This window comes from Meles meles, chromosome 7, assembly GCF_922984935.1.
Source record: "Meles meles chromosome 7, mMelMel3.1 paternal haplotype, whole genome shotgun sequence".
Taxonomy (NCBI): domain Eukaryota; kingdom Metazoa; phylum Chordata; class Mammalia; order Carnivora; family Mustelidae; genus Meles; species Meles meles.
The window spans coordinates 46,260,590-46,285,779 of record NC_060072.1 but is presented as its reverse complement, the minus strand read 5'-3'; the positions used below and the strand labels follow the sequence as shown (position 1 = coordinate 46,285,779).

General features: G+C 34.6%; 1 protein-coding gene across 1 annotated transcript in view; it reads right to left on the bottom strand.

Moving 5' to 3' along the window:
* Positions 1 to 25,190, bottom strand: part of ZFC3H1 (zinc finger C3H1-type containing) — a 52,675-nt gene that overhangs the window by 20,344 nt on the left and 7,141 nt on the right. Inside the window, exons 3-18 of the mRNA XM_046012681.1 lie at positions 18,896 to 18,960; positions 15,779 to 15,977; positions 15,309 to 15,532; positions 13,175 to 13,298; positions 11,144 to 11,241; positions 9,529 to 9,738; positions 9,185 to 9,349; positions 7,947 to 8,084; positions 7,220 to 7,341; positions 6,287 to 6,436; positions 3,235 to 3,409; positions 2,852 to 2,983; positions 1,934 to 2,476; positions 1,739 to 1,848; positions 332 to 463; positions 114 to 235 (exon numbers count right to left, since the gene is read on the bottom strand). Coding sequence (XP_045868637.1) covers positions 114 to 235; positions 332 to 463; positions 1,739 to 1,848; positions 1,934 to 2,476; positions 2,852 to 2,983; positions 3,235 to 3,409; positions 6,287 to 6,436; positions 7,220 to 7,341; positions 7,947 to 8,084; positions 9,185 to 9,349; positions 9,529 to 9,738; positions 11,144 to 11,241; positions 13,175 to 13,298; positions 15,309 to 15,532; positions 15,779 to 15,977; positions 18,896 to 18,960 — 2,709 coding nt within the window. The remainder of the gene's footprint in view (positions 1 to 113; positions 236 to 331; positions 464 to 1,738; positions 1,849 to 1,933; positions 2,477 to 2,851; positions 2,984 to 3,234; positions 3,410 to 6,286; positions 6,437 to 7,219; positions 7,342 to 7,946; positions 8,085 to 9,184; positions 9,350 to 9,528; positions 9,739 to 11,143; positions 11,242 to 13,174; positions 13,299 to 15,308; positions 15,533 to 15,778; positions 15,978 to 18,895; positions 18,961 to 25,190) is intronic.

Genomic DNA, 25,190 nt, shown 5'->3' with positions numbered 1-25,190 from the left:
TAGGTGAATGTATTGAATTATTACTACAACTCCTTAAAGATGTCAATAACTAAACAAATTTAATTGCCTACATTCAAATTTTCTCTTGGAGAACAGTAAGAGTCTTTCAATACCTGCTGCAGCAGCAATTTCATCATCAGTGCTCGTCTCTGAACAACCAATCAGAGACAGATTATATGATAAAATGTCCTGGAATAGCTGTTTTCGGCTAAGTGTATAGTCTTGTGTATGCTGCCTAAAACAAAACAATAACACACAAAAGATAATCATGTAATATCAAACCAAAACTGTCTTTTAAATTATAAAATATTCACAAATAAAAGCTACTCACCACTGACAATCATCATCATTACATGTTCCTGTTAAATCAAAACGGCAGAAACACTGATCTGGTTCAATCATATTACTGTATGATACTGAGCTTAAGGGAAGTTTTTCCTTGGTTCGATAGTATGGACTAAATCTAAGGAGAAGAAAGGTAGACAGGGACATTATGCTTGACAAACATTCCCTAGAAAATTGGGAAATTTTTCATTTTTCTTAATTAAAATTTCTATGCTTTCAGTTTACTATTTAACTAACAATATCAAAATGAACTCTAAAAACCAGAATATCAATGACAGAGACAACTTTTTTATACTTAGAACACAAAAGATCCAAAACAGAAAACAACAACCAAAAACGCTGTATTTCAAAAGTAGTGTTTTCTGGGTGCCTGGGTGGCTCAGTTTGTTAAGTGTTTGACTCTTGGTTTCAGCTCAGGTCATGATCTCAGGGTTGTGGGACTGAGCCCTGCTGCAGGCTCCCTCTGCTTGAGATTCTCACTTTCTCTCTTTGCCCCTCCCCGTGCTCATGCTCTCTTGTGCTTTCTCTCTCACTCCCTAATAAAATCCTTAAAAATAGTGTTTTGTATCACATAATAAAATGGTATATAACACTGTTTTGTTTTGTTTTTTTAAGATTTTATTTATTTGACAGAGAGAGAGAGAAAAAGAGTGAGCATACAAGCAGAGGAGCAGCTGCAGGCAGAGGGAGAGGGAGAAGCAGGCTCCCCACTGAGCAGGGAGCCCAATGTGGGGCTGGATCCCAGGACCCCGAGATCACAACCTGAGCTAAAGGCAGACGCTCAAAAAACTGAGCCACCCACATGTCCCAACACTGGTATTTCTTGCACATTACCAGCCAACAAAAAAACTAGGGGAAATGCCTTTAGTACCTGATATGTGTTTTACAATTTTATGATTAAATCCTACCCACTTAGTCTCACAACTTCCAGAATTCTTTTTAAAAAGACAACCTCAATAAAGTTACCATCTTTATCAATCAATTCAACCATATCAACCATAAAACTTTATGGAAGCTGGCCAAAGCATTACTTAATGGTAAATTTAATGGTAATAATGGTAAAATTATTTTTAAAACTTAAAAATTCTTATTTGACTCTAATTATTTTTCCTAAAATCCCTACCAGAGATAAATCAGAGTTCTCCAAAATTCCCCCCAACAACCAGAAATTAGAACTTGGTAAGAATAAACCTAGCATGAGCTAAACCTTACTTCCTGATACGGTTCAAATCTGACAATAAGACAATTGCATTTTCCCTAAAAGGACACGTTCATTTTTTAGTCACCATGACACCAATTATTTTTTTTTTGACTATCATGAACTAGCCAAGTTTATACTGTCATTAAGATCAAGAGGCAGTCCTGAAATTCAAGCTTGTCGAATCTTTCATACCTGTAGGACTTAAAAACTAGAAGAGGACTATGGTAGGGTCTAAAAGGACATGGCTTCACTTCGGTTGTTTTACTCTGTGCTGTCACAAAATCCACATCCACAGAAATCTCCTGCAAAAGAAAACAGTAACTGCATAAAGCAAAGACAGCTAGGGTGAATCCTAGACTTTATAAAGCATATGAAATGTTCAGTTACCTGACCATGCAAAGTCTTTTCCGTAATGCCTGTGGTGGTCTTTAAAATCAACTGTTTCAAGCTATCAGCTTTTGAATATAATTTTTGTAATTCACCGATTTTTAACCCTAGAAAAAGTTCTGGTTTTTCTACTGTATTCTTAGTAGGTTTGTTGATGCATTCTTTGTTAGGTGTATCAGTGTGCTTAAGGTTAGGTTTAGTAAAAGAATTAGACTCTAAAAATGATCTTCTTCGTTCCCTGTTTGAACCCGACAAAATCTCATCATCAACATCATTTTCCTCAGTGTCCAGACTTAATTTATCTTGAGTCAAATCGTGAAGTGACGGCTGAGGTAAAGAAAATTCAGGTTCCTCTTCCACAACTGGAGCAATATTTAGTTGTTCCTTTGCTTTAAGGGCCCGGGCTTCTTTTAGTTTCTGAATTTTCAGGGCATATTCATATTCTAGCTTTTGTAATCGTCTTTTTTCCATAGCAATCAGTTCTGCTGAATGCTTTCTGGGACTTGATATTGGAGAATTGTCCAATCTCATCATTTTGTTTGGCTGGAGGAAAAAATGATATACATATTTTACATCACTACGATTTCATAAACAATTTTTGGTTAAGATAAATGTGTTATCCCTACAATACAGTGCCACTATTAAAAAACTAAATCATTGACAAGAATATAATAGTTTGACAAAACTCCCCAATAGTTATGCCAGTTAATCTATAATCTATGAAAAACAAAAGACAAAGCCAAAACAAGAAGTGTAAAATAAAGCTTCCAAAAATGTGGACATCATTTAAAAACAAAGCTTTAGCCTTTCTGAATATGCAGGGGAAAACCCGAGTTAATTTTATACATCTCTTACCCTCGGAAGTATCATGAAAACTTTTTCCTTTGCAAAAATAAAATATTCCTATGAACAACTTACTCCAAGGCGATCCTGTTCCAGTTTACGTTTTCCTATTTCTTTACTAGCCACTGCCTTTGCCCGCGCAAGCTCTTCCCCATACTTTAGAGTCAAAGCTTTCTTAATGGTAACACGTTGCTGAACTTTGTGAATCTGAAAATACAGGACAATTCTGGAAATGTAAATGTAAACCTTAGGAGAGAGGAAATGCCTTCTTAAACACAGAGCAGCTTTAGGGTATGCACCTGAAAATAAAAATATGCCAATATTATGTCACAATGGAAAACAGTACAAAGGTTATACATTTTGAGGTCTTTGGTTTATGGTTTTGTTTTTAAAAAAATCTGGACCATAAAAACGTAAACATGAGACTACAGTATCTTAATGTAAAAAAAGAACATTACTTGTTCCTGAAGCTTCTTTAAAAACATTCTGTTGACACTGAGAATTTTCTCTGTTGCCTGAAGCTGTTCTGTAAGTTTTGTAATCTTTGTTTCAGCATTTCGAACAGATTCTTTCTTCTTAGCTTCTTGCTGTACGAGATTCTTTAACACAGATTCATCTTTCATCAAGAGAATCCTAATTGAGAAATAACAAAATTCTTATTAATGTCCTTCTAAACTAGTAGGCTAACACCATCAGAATAAAACAATTCACAAACAGTAGCTTTTTTCACAAAATATACTGACAGGGCGCCTGGGTGGCATAGTAGGTTAGGCATCCAACTCTTGGTTTCTCCTCAGGTCATGATCTCTGGGTGGCGAGATGGGAGCCCCACGACGGACTCTGTGCTCAGCAAGAAGTCTGCTTAAGACTCTCTTCCTCTCCCTCTGCCCCTACCCACTGCATGTGCACATACAGACTCTCTCTCAGATAATCTTAAAAACATATATATTGATATTAAAAGGATTTTCATATGCACTAATCACACAGATATTCAAATAAACATTATTCCATTTTATGAAAGCAACTATGAGTCTAATCTTTTTCTTTAAAAAAAAAATCACTTAAGTCTGAGTAATGTGAATTACAGTTGAAAAACCACTACTAGATACGACTGAATCTGACCATACAGGACTCCTAAAAGATGGGGACTTAGGACAGAAAACTGCGATGTTTAACATCATTTATAACGCTCTTAATATACACACAAATCAATGTCTGATAAACGTAATCAAGCACACTTATAAATCTCTAACTCATTTTATCTAAAGCAAGGCAAGCAAGGGGAAAAGGAAGTCTAAATTTTGAAACAATATACAGATGTAAAGTTTGGAAATGAGAAGAAAAACAGGACAAAAAATAAATTTATAGATACAGATTTTCATTTTCTCAACTACTGAATATTATAGTTAAAAAAATGAAGGATCTTTCCCTGAAGATATATTTCAACAATCACAACAGCTGATATCTAGAAGGAATCATAAAGACAGAGAATATGTGATAGAATGGGGAACAGAAAGACAAAGAATTTTTAAAAACCTTTTCACTTTTAAAAATTTTTTTTTTTTAAGATTTTATTTATTTGAGAGAGAGAGAGAGATATCACAAGTAGGCAGCGAGGCAGGCAGAGAGAGAGAGAGGGAAGCAGGATCCCTACCAAGCAGAGAGCCTGATGTGAGGCTCGATCCCAGGACCCTGGGATCATGACCTGAGCCAAAGGCAGAGGCTTAACCCACTGAGCCACCCAAGTGCCCCTACCTTATTTCATTTTTTATTGAAGCTACTAAATAAATGGAACTTAAGTGAATTTATTTTAATCTCCTTTAAAACACACATAATATCATTTCATATTGATAACACTGGAGATTTACAGTCACCACAGCATTTCATTTATGAAGCACATTTTTCAGATCTTCAGTATCAGTAATGTCTTAGCATCACTGTGTATCATAGCCTGGCTAGCAGCAGGTTTTCTTAGTGCATAAAATAATAGCATACTTTAGATGTAATAAAATGCTGAAGACATTTATAAAGCTATTTTTAAATGTATTTTGTTCAGAATACTTAATCTCCAATGTCTTGTAATGAAATGAAAAACAGAAAATATTTCTGTTTACTTATAAAAAATTTATGTCACTAAGTCCTTGAGCTATCTATGGTGCCTTACCAAAACATTTCAAATTACATTGTTTTTCGTGATTTAAAAAAATAGAGTACCAAGATGGTTATAAATTTCTACCTTTTTCCATTAACCGTGGGTAGATGAACTTTTGAAGCTTATTTTAAAAATCATTACATTATTTATACATTGCTAATTCATCACTGCAATCGATTTTTACAATCAAACTTTGAAGTTTAAGAATTAAGTCTGTTAGTTAATAACAACAGAATAAGGAACATCTTACTTGAACAGAAACTCCCCACATTACGTATGTAAACCTACAGGGGGACTAGCGGAACAAAACTCACAAATGTTGATGTTAACACTTTGTTCTTCACCAACTAATGATTTCAAGGTGTGTGGAGTGAAAAAGATGTATAGCCACAAACAAATATAATCATTTCTATCGAATATATGCTAATGGTCCTCATCACAAGAAAAAAATCTTTAACTATATATGGGGACAGATGTTACTACACTGTGGTGATCATTTCATACAGTACATAAATACCATATCATTATGTTGTACACCTGAAACTAATATAATAATATATATCAATTATACCTCAACAGAATAAATAACTTCCCCAAATATGCTAACGAATTCTAGGATTCATTATGTTCATCTTGTGAGGTTCTATTTTTTTTTTTAAGATTTTATTTATTTGACAGAGATCACAAGTAGGCAAAGAGGCAGGCAGAGGAAAAAAAAAAGGGAAGGAGGCCGAGCAGAGAGCCAGACTCGGGGCTCGATCCCAGAATCCTGGGATCATGACCTGAGCCAAAGGCAGAGGCTTTTAATCCACTGAGCCACCCAGGCGCTCCGAGGTTGTATGTTTTCAAAATTTTAAAACACCACTCAAAAGACAGTGATTTTACAAAATATGTTAAGTTTAGGATTGTAACTTAATATTCACACATTCATAACAACACTATACTCAACTATGTGTCTTATTGAACAGATTGGGTAATGACTCATTCCAACAAAGAAGCCCACCTTTAACAAAAACAATACGGTTCCAATGAAGGTATTTCAAAAAGATGTCAACGTTTTAAAGAGAATTCCAAAAGAAAGAGTTTCATACATGTTTTTAGCAATGGATAAGCCATGTGCATATCTGAAGGGAAACAAATCTCCTTTGAAGTCTTGATATTTTCATTTAAACATTAATACTATTACTTTATGTAAACATACAATTCAATAAAATGATAGTCTTCTATAGTTTTACCAAGAATGAAAGAATCTGTAATCATATAGTATACTTTTTATGACATACAGCCACAAAAATACATCATTCTAATACAGGAACATTTAAATATATACCAATATTTAATCAGATAAAGAGGCTCACCTATGTTTTTTAAGTTTTGCTTCTGCATCTGCAACCTGCTTAGTAACCATTGCTATTCTGCCAATCCCATCAATTTCCACGTCAGAGTTTCCTGGGGATGATGAACTTGTCTTCAGCTGATCTGATTTAATCAAACGCTGTTTCTCTCTACTAAAATAACCAATAAAGGTAGATGAATTACACCAAGAAATAAACCAAAATTATTTATCTTTAAAGCTCTATTCTATTTCATAAAATAAAATTATTAATCATGTTGACTAATAATGATGACCAATATGCATGATCAAGCTGGCATTCAAAGTTGATAGTCTGTGTAGCCTAAGTATAGAGTTGTCAAATCACTATGTTGTACACCTAAAACTAGTGCAACGTGTCAACTACACTTTAATTTAAAAAAAGAATACTGCTGATTCTACTAAGTATTTTTTAGCTTTACTGAGATATAACTGACAAAATGATATATTTAAAGTATAAAAAATGACAGTGTAGTTTTTTTTTTTTTTTAAGATTTTATTTATTTATTTGACAGACAGAGATCACGAGTAGGCAGAGAGGCAGGCAGAGAGAGAGGAGAAAGCAGGGTCCCTGCTGAGCAGAGGGCCCGATGCGGGGATCAATCCCAGGACCCTGGGATCATGACCTGAGCCGAAGGCAGAGGCTTTAACCCACTGAGCCACCCAGGCGCCCCAGTGTAGTTCTCTTTTATAACAGCTTTCATCTTTCTCTAAGCTGTATATATCTCAGTGCACCACTGTATTCAAGTCTATAAATGATCATCTGGCTCCCCCTTCTGTGAGTTATAAAAACATTAAGTCTGGATCTTGGATAAAATCAGCACCACTCATCTCCCAATGTCAATAAACTGTATAAAGACTAAGTTAAGTATTGAAATAACACATACCTTTAAAGCTAATTACAAAAAATGCTACTTACTTGGCAATCTCTTCCTTTAACAATCTATATTCAATCTTCTTTTCTTCAGGCAAAGCTTCAGGTGTTCGCATGGGATCATTTTCTTTTTCAGATTTTGGAGGTACTTTCGGTTTTGAAGCTTGCTAGAAAATAGTTAAAGTCAACCAGATCAACAGCTTCCAATAAAACCACTGAGATTTATATTTCACATCACAACCCGGTGCACATTTGTATAGTTAGAAATAACTGAATAACTTCATAATTATTTTCTATTTCTTTTCTCAAAACAATGCAACCTGTTAGCCACAACTTAACCGTACGATCCACTAAGTCTACAGTTTTAAAATAATCGAACTAAATCATATGTAACCTACATATATATAGTAAAAATAGGGGTAAAAGTTATATTTAGATTTTATGTTTAATAAAAACTGTTTTCTGGTATTGTGATACAAATTTTCAAAGCAATACATTTCCTTAGTACAGAGGACAATTATCCACTCAATTTTTACTAGTTTGAAAAAGGGACTAGTCAATTGGAAAAAAAATAGATTTTTCATAGTTAAATCTAATTAAATTTATACATTCTTCATTCTGTAAATTCCTAAATAACACAAATACTTAAAATACTTCCACAATTCAATATATTAAAAATCTAGACCTCTAAGGTCTAATTTTTGCGGGAGGAAAAAAAAACCTTTAATGACTATCAATAAACCATCTTTTTATCTTTCATTATTGCACTGACCTCAGCAGTTCGTCTTGCTTCTTTAATCATGGACTCCAATCCACCAAAAACACTGTTTGTTGACTTAGAAGCCTCTCCATCAGACTCACTGTCATCTGAATCATTCAGTGTTACAACTACTGACTTATGCTTTGGAAGCTGCAAAAATAATATATTGGTTTCTTCTGATGACAAAAATAACTACTTTTTCTTGATTCTACCCCCAGTTAGATGTGTTGCCTTGGACAAGTCATTTAATCTCTTGAATTTCAATTCCTAAAAATAATGGACTCCAGGTAGATAGTCTATAGTTTCTTATGGTTATGTTGAATATCTAACTTTGTCCCACTTCACCAATACTGGTTATTTACCCACCACATAAAATACTCTATATTTTCTATAGTTCTAGACACTACTATGATCACCTTTCCATTAAGTTTTATTTTCTCCAACTTTTTTTTCTTTAATTACTTTGGGAGGGGGGAGGGCAGAGGGAGACAGAGAAAGAATCTTAAGCAGACGCTCTATCCCACAACCTTGATATTACAACCTGAGCTGAAACAAGAGTCGGATGCCTAACTGACTGAGCTTTTTTCTGTTTTCTCCAACTTTCTATAAAGAACCATAATGCCACCTAAATTAGCTATCTTATCAACCAAACAAAAAATTAACAATTCTACATAGTGACTGACAAAACTTTTTGGCTTTATGGTTATATAGAGAGGGTAAGTGGCCAAAATTGGTTTACCTAACTGAGGTAAGATTTCAACTTGGCTTTGGCTCCAGTTATTTTATTTCAAAGCCATTGGAAAACAAGGTAAAAAGAAATTGTCATTTCAATTTCTTTAACAGACATCAGTAAACATCGTAAATAAATCCTGCCATTACAGTATAATCAATAACTGAAAATAAATACGAGCAAACATAAACAAAGGTGAGAGAAATAAAAAACATATATACAATTTGCTAAAAGTAACTCTAGAACAAAGAAAATCTGAATGGATTAATTTATATAGAAAAAATTTAAAAAAGGGCAAAAAAAAAATGCTTCTCCAAAAACATTATCACTAACTCTACTAGTTTTCAAGCAAAGAAATGCTCCCATTTCACTATTAATAAATAAAAATTGTTTTTACTTATATATGAATATATGTAACATATTTAAATGAACTAGGAGTTAGGGAATAAGACAGCAGCAAAATTTCATTAAAATTTCTCACAAACTGTTTAACAGAATTAAATATGTTGCTTGTTTTTACCGAGATCACAGTTCGTGGAAGACGAGGTCCTCTGTGAAACTTTGGATTCTGTATCCTAGGCTGAGATACCGTATTAATACTGACTATCGATAGATTGCTTCTTGGCACAGGCTGTGAATTGTTCAGAACTGGAGGTGAAGGTGGGTCACTATTACTCGATGTTTCCTAAATAAGGAAAAAAGAAATATGAAACATTTTTAAATAAAGAAATTCTGCCATCTTGAAAATTCCTGAGTAAATTAGCTTCAGACTCATTACTCTGAAAGGCCCAATGAATCCCAGAGAAAAGCAAAGCTAAAACTAGGGTCAAGGGCACCACCTAGAGGTTCAGGCACCTAAATTACCTCTGGCTTAAAAGCTCTTTTATTTGCAAGAGACTTAAGGAGCTCTTCTCTAAGCAGCATTTCTTCCTCCTCTTCCTCATCTGCAAAAGGTGGTTTTGGAGGCTGTTCTGGATCTTCAGGTGGGAGAGGTGGTAAAGGTGGTAGAGGAGGTAGAGGTTCAAGAGAAACACACAAGCCTTCCACATAAGGCTGGCTCAAACGTGGCATAGACTACAGTTATTTTTAAAAGAGAAAAGAATAGTAATTACAGCACAAATTTTACAAATTTCAAATATTTATCTCTGGAGCAACATTAAATTTAAAAAGATAAACTTTTATTACTTTAATTGTAAGCATAAATGAACTAGATGTCACTTAGTAGATCTTAAAACTAAACCAAATTCAATATTCAACCATGAAAAGTGTAATTTTTGCAAGTAAAAAAACATTTTTTGAAACATCAAATTTTTGAAACATCTAATTTATGAACTTCAGGGTAATTATACAAACTTCTCCATTCCCTTTCTTATTTTCACTGAGCTTTCCAGAAGACAGAAATCAAAGTTTACAAGGTCTCTTCTCTAGACGATTATTACCTGAAAACAAGTGAGGATACTGAAAACCAAAACACATGATAGATATTTAAGTAAAAAAACAAAATTAGGTACCAAAGGAATTCTGAAAATAGTCCAGAGGATCTCAAGAACTATCCAGAAGAATCTCTTAGCTGTTTGAGCGATGGCTTCTTAGAAAGTACTTATGAAGAAAACTAAATCTATACACATATCGGAGTTTGGATATATTTTTGTTTCAAAGAACTGCCAGAATTTCTCTCGGCATTTAGTTCATCTATTCTCCATTTCCCAAAAGGAAACATTTCAAGGAAGAAGGGGAAAAAAAAGTTTTCTTTCACTCTGTGCTCTCATATTCCCCTCACTTTAAGCTTCCAAGGAGGACACCAGACGTCCACCCAGGAACTGTGAAATGACAAAGATCCCGTTAACCTACTGAGAGATCCAACTTGGTCTGTAGGTTCTTTCAAACTAGAAATAACCTCAACTTTTACTTTATGATTCTCCCACTTACTTTCTTCTTTCTTTCTTTCTTTTTTAAATGAGGGCCTGGCAGTTCTTTTAAAAAGAAGCTGGGAAAAAAGAAACTAACTTCTACATACAACGTAACATTCTTTACATGCAATTTCAAATTAAAAATAACTGTATTCATCAAAAGAGGAAAAAAGGAAAAGAATTCATTTCTGAAAGTATCCTAATGCACTTAAGCCCAACTGCCAAAGAAGACAATGCAAAATAGCCGATAATCTTATTCTGCTTTGGAATAAATTTTTGGAATAGCTACCAGCTGAGAAGGAAAATGGAAACATGCTGAGTACTGAAAGAAAGTACATGTAAGATTAAAAATTAGCTATGAAAAAAATCTCCCAAATGGACAGCCTGCCTATATATAATTAACTATTTATTCTATAGGTTTCAGAGCTATTAATTTTGGTAAACAATTCTACTTTAAGTTCTCTTTAAACATTAACTACTTTTAGTTACATGCCAGTTTTTCAACACAAATTAGGAAGACACAAAACAACAGAATAATTTTCTTAAAAATCACATCAATTCGCACTTACAGAAACCTGAGGTGGTGGAGGCAAAGAAATAGATGGTGCTGGAGAAAAATACCCCAGTGAACATTCAGAGAAGAATGGTGGCTGCACCGGTGAAGGGGCTGTAAAAAATTTTAAGAGTTTACAAACAAATATACTTTGAAAGGAATAAATTAGGATTATGATATGCCTGAAGAAATACAAATACATCTATCTAAGCAGAGTGCAAATTAGTATCTTTAACCTCCATGAGACCTCCCTACCCATTCAACAGTGTCCTTTGTCATCAGAAAGCCAGCCTTCCAACTTAAGTTGACAATTAGTGCTTTAAACTCTTTGTTCCACTTTCACTCATCTAACAGGAAAGAGAACAGGAAATACAAGAAAAACACTCTTTTTTTCTTTTTTACAAACTATTTTTAAAGGAATAATAAAACAAAAAATTCCTGAATTTGCTTAAGTGTCCTAACCAAAGGACAAACAAAAAACAAACCACTAATGTGGTAATTCCATTCCTCCCTTTATGTGAAATGAAAAATGAACTATTGTATAGAAACTATTGTATAGAAAGCAAATAGCAGGAATGAAAAGTACTACTTCCTGCTGTATTTATCAATTAAATGTACACTCTGTCACATTTAATAATTCTGAAATAGTTAGAATCAATGCATCTCAATGAAACTGTTAGCATTTTTCTCTTCCCTGGTAGCAGATGAAAAAAATCATGCATTTTACCTTCAGTGGTTTCTTACAAGCCAGTGAAATACGGCAGATTTGAAGACTACTCTTGCTACCCAGTAACTATAAACCTCAGGTAAAAAGACCAATGCTTCTTTATCCCAGCTGTCTCACAAGTCAATATGGTCATTACCCACATGATTTATATGGTTAACTTGTGCCTATATACTATTTGAAAACTCAACTGGCCTTTAGAACATTTTACTTCTTAAAAATAAATACTGGTAGTGAATATAGCAAGAAGCTATAATCTGACAAAGGTGAGTAAAGAGTACATTCTCTATTACTAATTTTTCACAAAATTTTTTGAAAGCATAGTACATAAAATTATTTATAGAAAGTATTAATAATATTGTTAATACTTGGGAATACAATGAAATATCTTGAAGAACCTGGAAGCAAGAAAACTTAATACTGACCAAAGAGAGTTAAATTCTGAAATCAAAACTAATATCCTGAAACAAAACATAATATGAAACAATCAAACATAAGCCTAAAGAGTAATCAAAAAATAAGCATTTTTAGTAAACATAACCCAAATCATATAGATTTTTCTGTTTCTGTCTAGACACACTAAAATAAGATTCTCATTTTGTTTTGTTCTGACAATATGACCATAGGGAGAAAAACACTGATGATATGATCTTTCAAGTAAGTGTTCCAGTTCCTAGAATGCCAACTGCATTCAGTTATCTGCCTCAGTTTTACATGTTTTAATTAGTGAGAAAATAGGTCTCCCACAGAATCACCCCTGAATAGCAACTAAAAGCATGTCTCCAGCCCTCAAGAAGAATCACATCCTAAAATATGCAATCTAATTGAACATTGCCCTGAGCAGTTCTAACCAGCCTCTACTGAGATGCCACTAGCAGTACCACTTACCATCTCCAAATTCCTACAAAGTAACATCACTGGAAGGAGAAAGGAATCCAAGAACACAAGATTTTTTTTTCCACTAAAGCAGGAATTGTCTATGATATAAAGATAACTTAAGAAATGAAAATTTTATTTTTTTTATTTAAAAGCAGTGTTCTCATCTTTCCCACAATCTTCATTTTTAAGATCAGTTAATAGCAGACTTTAAACACTGCCTTTTCATTTAAATGCTATCTAGAAAGAAACACCTGAAAGAAAGGTTAATATTATATATTTGAGGTTTGCTCTCAAAGTATCTCCACTATATGTCTACGGTTACTCAATTCACCAGCTAACATCACTTTCATTACACATTTCTTTCAAGCTTTTGGGAAGCTTTATGATCATTGTCCATTTATGAAAACTTGTGAATATGTTAATGTTTCCAGTTTGGGCTCATACCTGGAGAATTGGTTTCACTGTCTGTATCCATAGCAACTTCTTCATAGTTATCATACTGATAAATGCCGCCTCCACTATCAGTAGGTTGCTTATCTAAGGATCGTCTTAGGTCAGGATCTGAAGACTAATAACACAAGATATTTTTCAGTTTCAAAGCATTTTCTGTCTTAGTCTATTGTTAGGCTAGAAATTACAAAACAATTGACAGTTATCCTCTAGGGAACAGCATCAAAAATCATATTCCTCTGTAAAATAAGATGACACCAAGTTCCTGAACACTTATGGCCTCTCTGTATGAGAAACTGGATGAATAAATTCAAGTTTTATGCCATCATGACTATATTTTAGAGGCTCCTTGGTGGCTCAGTTGGTTGAGCATGTGACTCTTGGTTTCAGCTCAGGTCATGATCTCATGATTGTAGGATCAAGCCCTGCACTGGGCTCTGTACTCTGCAGAGTCTGCTTCAGAGTCTCTGTCCCTTTCCCTTACTTTCTCTCTCTCTAATGAATAAAAATCTTTTTAAAAAACCCTATATTTTAGAGTATTTTGAAAAAATACAGTAACATCTTAGTTATGAATACACTGATGACAGCTGAAAACCAGAAACTCTTAGGTGATGTGTCTATGTGTAGTTTTCTTTCTGTATTTCTTACATTTCACTCAGAGACAGTTTATAGCTAAAAAAAAACACCTATCCAGATTGGTAAGAGTAATGTACAAATACATACTTTTCTCTTTAAAAAGATTCTAACAAAGTACTCTTTTTTTTCTTTTTTTAAGATTTTATTTATTTATTTGACAGAGAGAGATCGCAAGTAGGCAGAGAGGCAGGCAGAGAGAGAGAGGAGGAAGCAGGCTCCCTGCTGAGCAGAGAGCCCGATGTGGGGCTTGATCCCAGGACCCTGAGATCATGACCTGAGCCAAAGGCAGAGGCTTAAACCACTGAGCAACCCAGGCTCCCTAACAAAGTACTCTTTAGAAGTTCCAAGTATTATAAATTCCTTGCTTACGCAAACCTAATTTCTGACTCCTTAAAATTAAAGAGCTCTTATTCTTTAATATCCCTCTCTTCTTCAACAGTTCATTCACAAGCATAATTTCAAATCTCAAAATCCTGAAATTTGTCACTGACAATATATCACAGGATTAATTATTAAATCTCCAGTTTACTGCCTGACACCATCCATAATAAATAATGACAATCATTATCAATGACATTACTTAGTAAAGGTTTACAAATGCTAAGTAACTAAAGTAAGCACAAGCACTAATGCTACGATGATTTAACTTTCTTTAAAACAGTCCATACCAATTAATTAGTCACGACACACTTTTAATTCTACAGTACTAAACAAATGCTAAAAAAAAAAATTAATGAAATTCTGCTACTATACTTAGCGTATGGTCATTTTCTGGATAATTCCTCATTACAATTTAGTAATCTTACTTTTTTTTTTTTTAAGATTTTATTTATTTGACAGAGAGAGACACAGCAAGAGAGGGAACACAAGCAGGGGGAGTGGGAGAGGGAGAAGCAGGCTCCCATACCGAGCAGGGATCCCGATGCAGGGCTTGATCCCAGAACCCTGAGATCACAACCCGTGCCAAAGGCAGCCGCTTAATGACTGAGCCACCCAGGGGCCCCAGTAATCCTACTTTCATCTAAATAGAGAAAGATGAAAAAGCCATAAGGAGACTTTGCTAACCATACTTATTTTTCATTTCTTCTATTTCTAATATCTACAACAATAGAAAACTCATTCTTAATTATAACCAACCTCCCTCCTCCCCCCAAAAATTATAACAAGTTCTATGAAACACAAAAACTCTATACTTTTTCTTAGTTGATTGTATTTATGAAGATAATAAGGACACTTAAATTTGAATAATGTCTTGATTTTATATTTTTACACTCTTTACCTTACTTTTTTTTTTTTTTAAAGATTTTTTTATTTATTTCTTTGACAGAGAGAGAGATCACAAGCAGGCAGAGAGGCAGGCAGAGAGAGAGGAGGAAGCAGGCTCCCTGCTGAGCAGCGAGCCCGATGCGGGGCTCGATCCCAGGACCCCGAGATCATGACCTGAGCCGAAGGCAGCGGCTTTATCCACTAAGCCACCCAGGCGCCCCTTTACCTTACTTCTTGATCTCCTCTTTCCACCAACCAATTTCATGAATCGATTGTACTGCTCTTCCTGATTTGAGAGATCTCGAATTTTTCTGATTTCTTCTTCTCTTTTCCTTCTCTCTTCTTCTTCAGCTTGTTTCCGCTGATCCTCTTCTTTCTGTCTTTCCTGTTCTTTTTGTTGTTGTAGTTTCTTCCATGCTTTTGTTTGCTGCTTCCTTAATGCTTGTTTAGCTTTAAATAAAAATACAGAAACATTGGTTTCTATTAGTTAGAATTTTCTAGATAAAAGAAAATAAGAGCTTTATAATTTATTTTCATTGTCATTAAATCAAATATACAGATGCTCCCCCAAGTTCTGTTTATATAGGACTGTCCCCCATTCGGGGCCCTGTAGTTCCCAAACTCCCAACTTTCTGAATTAAAATCTTAAAATTGTATTGATATATGAAATCGAAAGAATTTAACAGAAATGATCACCTGTAGTGCTAACTTTTTTGGCTGAATGTGTTTTCGTACTGGTTTTAACTTTTTGCTGTACAGTTTTCGTCTTAGTCAACTTTTCTTTGCTTTCCTTCATCACCTGCTGTTCTTTTTGTTGCCATTTTTTACTGGCTGACTGAAGAGCCAAAAGACGAAGTTGTAGTTCTGATAGTTCCTCTTCATCTTCACCAAGTTTCTTTGAAAAAAGAAATAGTTGTAACTTTTTAGTTTAGTTTTATTATTTGACTTTAAACATTTCACCAAGTCAAACCTTTCCAAGGATCAGAATTTAGTTGTAAAGCAAATACTTAATGGCAATATAAGGAAATTGAACTATTTACCACAGCCCTACACCTCCAATCCCTATGATACAGACAAATCAACCTGTGGAGGGTGTGTATGTATATGTAAACTGAAGAGTTAGAGGGGATGAATACAACTGATGGAATAGTATGATGCAAAAGGGAAGTTAAGTGTCAGAGATCAGCATTTAACTGAGCCTCCCAACCAAGAAAGTAAAAATCTGATGACAGCAAATGCAAGAAGAAATCCACCCAGAAGAGGTCAAGAATGAAGAATGAAGTGGTTCCATAAACATGCGATTTACTAGTCTTACAAGTAATACAGAGAACAGGTACACTGAATGTCAAGATTGAAATTTGCAAACTTTAAAAAAAAAATACGTATTTTATAATTCTTCAGACTTACTTACATTTGAACAATATATGTTCTAAAACTACAGATACTTATCTGAATGTTTAAAATATTTTGAACACCCAAGACTTTCCTACAGGGAAGCTAAAACAGGAAAACAGGTTAAGGACGAATGTTTGAAAGCTTTTTTCCAACTGAAATATCTTAATTTTTTTCGCTCTACCTTTTCTTTCTTTTTTTTTTTTTTTTAAGATTTTATTTATTTATTTGACAGAGAGAGATCACAAGTAGGCAGAGAGAGAAGGTGAAGCAGGCTCACCACTGAGCAGAGAGCCTGATGCGGGGCTTGATCCCAGGACCCTGGGATCATGACCTGAGCCAAAGGCAGAGGCTTTAACCCACTGAGCCACGCAGGCGCCCCCACCCTACCTTTTCTTAAGGTAATTTAAAAAATCTATTCTCTACATTTTAGCTAAAATATAAAATTGAAAATGTCAGGTAGACTAAGCACAGATTCTTTTTTTTAAAGATTTTATTTATTTGACAGAGCGGGAGAGAGATGTCACAAGTAGGCAGAGGGGGAAGCAGGCTTCCTGCTGAGCAGAGAGCCTGAGATTGGGATGTGGGGCTTGATCCTAGCACCCTGAGACCTTGACCTGAGCTGAAGGCACAGGCTTAACCCACTGAGCCACCCAGGCGCCCCTAAGCACAGATTCTTAATTGAAGTACATGGTATAGTGGGGACAGACGTATTTGGGAGTCCTCTGGCTTCCCCATCCTTTGAAATTAAAGGCAAAACTGTTTTTCTTTTATGTGTATGTATAAAGAAGGAGGGACTCAAAGAGACTAAGAAACTAAGACTCAAAAAGGTCAAAGCTCACTTACCTAATAACCTTTGCTTACACATGAATTATAATCACATTTGTCTAATATCCAATTAAATTATTTAACTTCTTAAGATACCTTAACCATAAAGAAAACAGTGGGTCCTTCCTACTGGTTTCACTCTACTATGAACTATTATAAACGCTTAACTGAATTGTCACCACATATTTCAGTACTTCAGTTTATCCAAACCAGGCTATAAATACCCTTTCCACTGTTGGGAAATATATATAACAAAGGAGTTGAAAAAATTATCTTTTTTTAACTCTAAGTCACTTAAACATACCAAATTCCACTACTTGGTCCTGCAGTTCTAGAACTGTGCTATCCAGTATGGTGGCAATGAGCCCCATGTAGCTATCTAAATTTAAATTAACTAAAATTGAGTAAGAAGTTTAGTTCCTCGGCCACACTAATCACATTTCAAGTGCTTAAAAGCCACATGTGGTTAATAGCTACCATATTGGAAAGTGCAAATAAAGAACATTTCCATTATTGTAGAAAATTCTATTGGATAGTGCTGATTGAAAGCATTTAAAATAAAGCTATCATCACTGTTCCATGGAGACTTAAAAGTCTTTGATTACTTTTTGCAACCACTCCTTTTGGAATAAAAAAAAGAAGTTACTGGTTCTGTACGTAAAGCAGCTACGTAAAGCAGCTACCTGATCAGCAAGATTACTGAACCCCATTTAACTCCTGGCTCTAACACTTAAGTCCTACATAACTTCAGGTAATTCACTTAATATACCCATATAAATATTACCTCATTTATAAACCAAATAATGTCTACTTAATTTATGAAGTTATTGTAAAGACATTAAAAATATATATACATTCACACACATATGCATGTGTGTGTGTGTGTGTGTTTGTATATGGGTATCTGTTCTATTATCAATCTTAAATTTAGGATCATCTCTTTTCTAAAGCTTCTAGGCTCTTTGCTTCATTTTAATTTACTCATAAAAACTAACTGAAATCTTAAAAGAAGGAACTGAAGGTATTTCAGATCTCTAATTCAACAAAGAAAAGGCTTGGGCTATTGAGAGCTACTACATGTCAAACACAGTGCTGGGTACTTTATCCTGCTCAACCTGGCCACAATCCAGAGAACAGATGATACCACACTCATTCGTAGAAAAGGAAATCAAGGCAAGCAAAGGCAAAGAGTTTACGCAAGAACACTCAGCTAATAAGAGGAGCTAGAACCGAATAGCAGGTCAAGGTCTAACTCCAAAGATTTCCCACACAGGATAATCCTCCAAAAGCAGGAAAACAAACTCTCTTGATGAAAATTTAAAGTTTCAAAAAACTAACAAAAAGATCATCTATGATTATATAAAAAACACTTCAATTAAATTCAATTTAAGTGAACCCAGCACAAAGATACTGAAGGACATCTCTCCAGATTTTATCTTTAAGATTTATGTCCAAATGGAGGTAATGATGAAAAGAAATGACATAAAGGAAATGAGTAGAAAGCAAGACAGAACCTTCTTTGAAAAGAACAGAGTAAAGCAGTATAAGAATCAGTCTTACAAAGACACCCAATTCCAGAAAGCAGAATCTTACCTTTTCAGACAGAATGTCTGAGGCACTAATTCTTCTTGTTAAATTTTGTTCTTTATCTTCTAATCCTTTAAAATAAAACAGCATACTTTGAATACTCAAAAAAACAGCTACCATCAATTTAAAATAAAATGCTGTATGATATTTAGTAGTAATTATTTTAAGAAGTCTCTCGTTTTCACAATCACTAAGAAGGAAAGAATTCTGTTAGAATGAAAATCTGACCAAACTTTTCATATCAGCCTCATTTCTGAAGTTATCAGGCAAAATGATTCAAAATATTAAATAAGTTAAAACTGTACTTTGATAAAAGGACTATGAATTAAAAGTAATTATTTCAGTAACAAAATTTACATTAAGTTGGCAGCACCTTATGAGCACAAAATACCTTAAAAACAAGTACAAACCATAAATTTCAAACTATAAATCTAACTTTACACAGTCTATAAAAGCAGGTAATTGTTTAATTCACCAAACATGTAGTTAGACACTGCCCTACCACTGTTATGGGTTTCTACAATACAGTTATTTCAATTCTGACTCAATATTTCCAAGATGAAAATTGGTCTTTTGCAGTCATGCTGTATTTTTTAAATTATTATCCAGAATTCTAAACTGAGCTAAAGACAATCAGCAGGACATAGGTGGTAGTTAAAACCATATAATTAAGAACGCCCTTGGAAAATGGAACAGAGGGCATTTGACAGTTGAGGAAATACAAAGGAAAACTTCAAAAAAAAAAAAAAAAAAGAGGAAAATCAGAAGGTTATAAGAAATTCTAGATGTGTATGGTATTACCGAAACCCCCAAATTTCCATATTTATCAAGAAGAACATCACTAAATATAGTAGATATGTCTGCTCCCTATAGAATATTCTCAACATTGTGGCCTGAATAGTCCTTTGAGAATATAAATTAATTATACCAGTTCTTTTGCTCAAGATCCTGCAGTAGTTCACATTTCATTTGGAATAAAAAACGAAGCTCTTATGAGGCTCTACATGATCTATCCCAACCCATCATCTCTGACTTCTTGTCTTCCACTACTCAGCACCCCCACTCTCTTTTCTTTAGTGGCAAGGCCTGTTATTCCTCAAATATGGCAGATACCCTTCTGCCTTAACAGTAGTTATTCTAGTTTGTTGATTCTCAAACTTTACCAGGTATTAGAATCAACAAGAAGGCCTGTTAAATACAGATTCTTGGGCCCCATTTCCAGGGTTTCCAATTCAGTAGATCTAGGATAGGGCCTGGGCATTTGCATTTTTTCTTTTTTTTTTTTAATTTTAAACAATTTTTATTCATTTGAGAGCGATTGCACATGAGCTAGAAAAAGAGAGAGAGAGCACGTATGAGAACAAGCTAGCGCAAGTGCGGTCGGGGCAGAGGGAGAAACAGACTTCCGGCTGAGCAGAGGGAGGGAAGAGAGGCTAATCCCGGGGACTCTGGGATCAGGACATGAGCCCAAGGCAGCCTTAAGGGACTGTTTAACCAACTGAGCCATCCAGGCACCCCAGCATTTGCATTTCTATCAAGTTTCCAGGTAATGTTGTTCCAAGGGCCAAAGTTAGAAAATCAATACTCTAGGGGTACCTGGGTGGCTCAGTTCTTAGGCGTCTGCCTTGGCTCAGGTCATGATCCCAGAGTCCTTGGACTGCGGGCTGCATCTGGTTCCCTACTCAGCAGGAAGCCTGCTTCTCCTTCTCCCCCTGCCTGTGTTCCCTCTCTCACTCTCTCTCTGTCAAATAAACAAAATCTTAAAAAAAAAAAAAAAAAAAATCATTGCTCTAGCTATTTATTATCTGCCTAGAAAGCTCTTTCCTCGCATATCCATCTGGCTATTCCCTCATGGTCTTCAAAGCCTTTTTTAAAATCCCACCTTCAAATTCAGGCCTCTCCTGATCACTCATTAATACTGCAATCTATATCTGCCATCCCCCTACTTACCCTGCTATACTTTTTCCATTATTGTTTTTTACTAATCATATTTCTTCTCCCCCCTTTCTAAAATGCAAGCCCATGAAGGCATAAATGACTAATCTGTTCATGGATAGATTTCCCAAAGCCTGAAATAAAGTGCTCAATTTCTGAATCAATGGAAGAATGAAATAAAAAAATGAAGGAAAATTAAAATTAATTTTGTAATTACATCAAAGTAACTCTGCCCTGACTAGTTTCAGTGAAGAGCAGAAAAGCAGGTAACATTGGACTGAGAGGTAAAGTGGAGAGTCTGCATGGACCAGCCTTTCAAGGAGTCTGGTTGAAAAGACAGAGGTTAAGGGAGAATACAGACTGGGGACAAAGTGATTACATTTTGGGAAGGAAAATGCAAGTATGTTTATACTAAGAACCCCTTAAGAGAAAGTGGTTAAAGATGAATCAAAATAAACAACAGATGGAGCAAGGTTCCAGAGAAGGTAGAGGTTAGAGCCAGGAATACAGGTTAATACAAAGTGGCCATAAAAAAAAAAATGAAATGAAGTGAAAATCAATACAGTTATAAGTTTACGGTAAGAAAGTGAGAAGCTTAAAGTTGAGTCAGATCACCTGAAATAGGAATAAAGATGAGTAAAAGCCTGAAGAAAATAATATGGTTTAGAAAAGTTGTTGAAAGAAATGGAAAAGCATTTCTTAAAAATGCTTAAAAGCTTAAAAACTTGATGGCAGAGCTGAGAGTCTTGCTGAGGACTAGGGAGGGCAGACAGTACGGGTTGGAGAGGATGCATATGAAGAAACTAACCAATATAATTTATTCAGATAAAATTTTAGCTTTTTTGGTTTTCCTCCAACTCCTCTTCCATACTGCTGTCAGTTACATTTCTAAAACAGATACCTGATAACAGCCTTTTCCTATTTAAAAATATGATGGCCCACCTGACATTTAAGAAAATCTATATTCCCTAGCCAAGACATTCAAGGCCCTCTGCAATCTACCCTTTTATAAATTTATATCCAACTCCTCCAAGAAACATACCATATATCCCACACTGCCCCCATTTCAGATCAATCTCAATTAGCCTTTAAAAGTTCTCTGTGCAAAAAAAAAAAAAAAAAAAAGTTCTCTGTGCTTTTTATCTGCTCGTTTGGTTCCTTCTTACTTCCCAAGTTGAAAAGACTAATTTTTTGAGTCATAAACCAAACATTTTCATCACAATGAAAACTTTCTAAACTCAGGCAGACATATTTGGTCCTTTCCCTGTATTACTGCAGGCTTTCATACATAACTCTTATTATACTCTAATAGTATAATAATTATTTGCCTTTTTTTTTTATCCCACTGAGTTATACTTTTTGAAATTTCCTACTTGGAATCATGGTGCTAAACTGAAGAAGAAAAAACATGTTCCTGAGAGTATGTAACCAAAACCAGTCACCACTCAGGTTTGCAATACAATGTACACATGGCTGGCCTTGAAAACTTCAAATATAAAGCAGTCCCAGAGCAAATGTCTACTCAGGTGCCTGGCAAAAGCAACCCCTGACTTGGAAATTCATCTTTGTCCCAGGCCTCAAAAAAAATCCCACCAAAAAAATTGAAACTAAAATGAGCACCTTAAAAAACAAAAAAGAAGGAAGAGAGAAAGAAAAGAAAAAAAATCACTAAGCATTCAAGAAAAGGTATCAAAAATGGGAACCAGAAATAAGACCCATAAAAAACTTAGGTACTGAAAATTAGCAAACAAGGGAAAGAAACAACTAAAGCAAACCTATGGTTAACATGCTTAAAGAAATAAAGATACATTTGAAAAAATAAGCAGAAAAATCTAAAAAGAATGACCAAAGTAATTTGAAAAAAAAAATGCTAAAATAAAAACTGTAACTGAATTTAAAATTCAATAGGTGAAATTAAGACAAATCAGACACAGCTAAAAAGAAAATCCATGAACTGAGAGATGCATCAGAAGAAATTATTTAGAATGTAGCAGATTTACAGAGAGATGGAAACTTAAAAGAAATTAAGAGAAACGGAAGATAAAGTAAGATGATTTGATATACATATATACAGAATTCTAGAAAAGAGAATGAGAAAATATTTAAAAGATGACAATTTTTCAGAATCAATGAAAAGAAGCACAACAAACTGCAAGCTATTCTGAATAAAAAGAAATCACAATCAACATATCATAAACTACAGAATATCAGAAACAAAAATTGGATTTTTAAAGCAAGCAGAGAAAGAAGATAAATTAACTTCAAATTAGAAACTATTAAGCCTGATAGCTGACTTTTCACCAAAATGAATAATGGAAGCCAGAAAATATCTTTAATATGTTGAGAATATAATTAGCCAATCTAGAATTCCAAACCTAGGTCGCCTCTCGGCCTTTTGGCTAACATCAAGTGCAGAATTCCAAACCTAGAAAATTATCTTTAAAAAAGGGGCAAACAGATAAGTTTTCTATCCAGCAAACGCATCTAAATTCTAAAAAATGTCTTTTAAGGATAAAAATTCTAGCCATAGAAAACTGAGCGGAGAAAGTGTTAAATCATGAGCAAAGCTAGGCAAATTACTGGCCTTTGTACAGGACAGGGTAAAGGCCTTGATTAATTTTAAACGCTGATAAGAAAAATTCATGTTACAATACTGAAAGGAAACAATATGAGACAAGAAACTTAATATCCAACTTCCAAACCGGTAAAAGGAAAAAAAAAATTGTAATGGGTGGGGGGGACACAAAAGAGGCATGAAAGAAAAAGAAAACAATAAAAATCCAAATATCAGTAAGAATGATAAATGCAAATGAGCTATATATTCCTGTAAAGGACAAAGACTGTCAAAGTTACAAAAGAAATCTAGTTCTATACTATGTACAATTGACATTTGAGACTTAAGAATATGGAAAGACTGAAAGAATAGAAAATGATATACAAGGCATTTATATTTATCGGAAGAAAGATGGTCTAACTATTGGCATAAGGTAAGTCTTTCAGTCAGAAACATGACTAGAGATGAAGAAGGCCACCACAGAACGAGAATAATGAGTCAATCCTCAGCCTCAAAGTATTTAAAACAAAAACTGAAAACAATAAATCCACCATCATAGTGGCTGATGTTAACAAACCTTTCAGTAATAAATCAATCAGATCAAAAAATGAATAAAGATGTGAACATAAAAAGCCTGATCTAACAATCCATGTATTCCTTTCAAATACACACAGAACACTTATAAAAAATCAACTGCATACAATAAAGCAAGTCTCTACAAAAATACAAATCTATATTCTCATTCTTTCTCTAATAGCTCCTTCTCTGACAGTATGGTTGACTTAGAAACCAGTAACAAAAACTATAAAGAAGCTTCATGTTTGGAAGTTAAGAAACATACTTCCAAACAGCCTACAGGTCAAAGAAAAACAAAGATTAGAAAATATTTAGGAATGAGTGGGAAAAAATTATATATCACAAACAGCTAAAGTAAAAACTTCAAAACCCAAACCGATCTTAATAGGAGAGAGGCTAAAAACTACTAAGCTTTTTGTTTTTTTTTTTTTTAAGGTTTTATGTATTTATTTAACTGAGAGAGAGAAAATGAATGAGAATACAAGTGGGGGGGGGGGGAGAAGAGAAAGAGAAGCAGGCCTCCTGCTGAATAGGGAGCCAGCCCAATGTGGGAATCAATTCCAGGACCCTACGATCATGACCTGAGCCAAAGGCTATGGACTTATTTCTAGGGAAATCTAAAAACTGGGGGATGTAACTTATAAATGCTACATGTAATAGAAAAGTGAGATTCTTTTTTTTTTTTTTTTAGACTTTATTTATTTGAGAGGGAAGCAGAGGGAGAGGGAGAGGGAGAAACACACCCTGCTGAGCAGGGACCCAGGACCCTGAGATCATGACCTGAGCCAAAAGCAGACACTTAACCAACTGAACCACCCAGGCACCCCAAAAAGTGAGATTCTTAAGAATTTTTTTACAGGGGCGCCTGGGTGGCTCAGTGGGTTAAAGCCTCTGCCTTCGGCTCAGGTCATGATCTCAGGGTCCTGGGATCGAGCCCCACATCCGGCTCTCTGCTCCGCAGGGAGCCTGCTTCCTCCTCTCTCTCTGCCTGCCTCTCTGCCTACTTGTGATCTCTCTGTCAAATAAATAAAATAAAATCTTTAAAAATAAATAAATAAATAAATAAACTGCCTTAACCAGAAATAGAAAGCATGAATAAAGAAGAAACCACTCCCCAACTCATTTTGACCATTATCATAACCTTATACTAGAACTTGGCAACGAAAAAGGAATAAAAATTATAAGCTCTTAACCCAGATAAAAAAATTCTAAATAAAACATTAGCAAACCTTTATT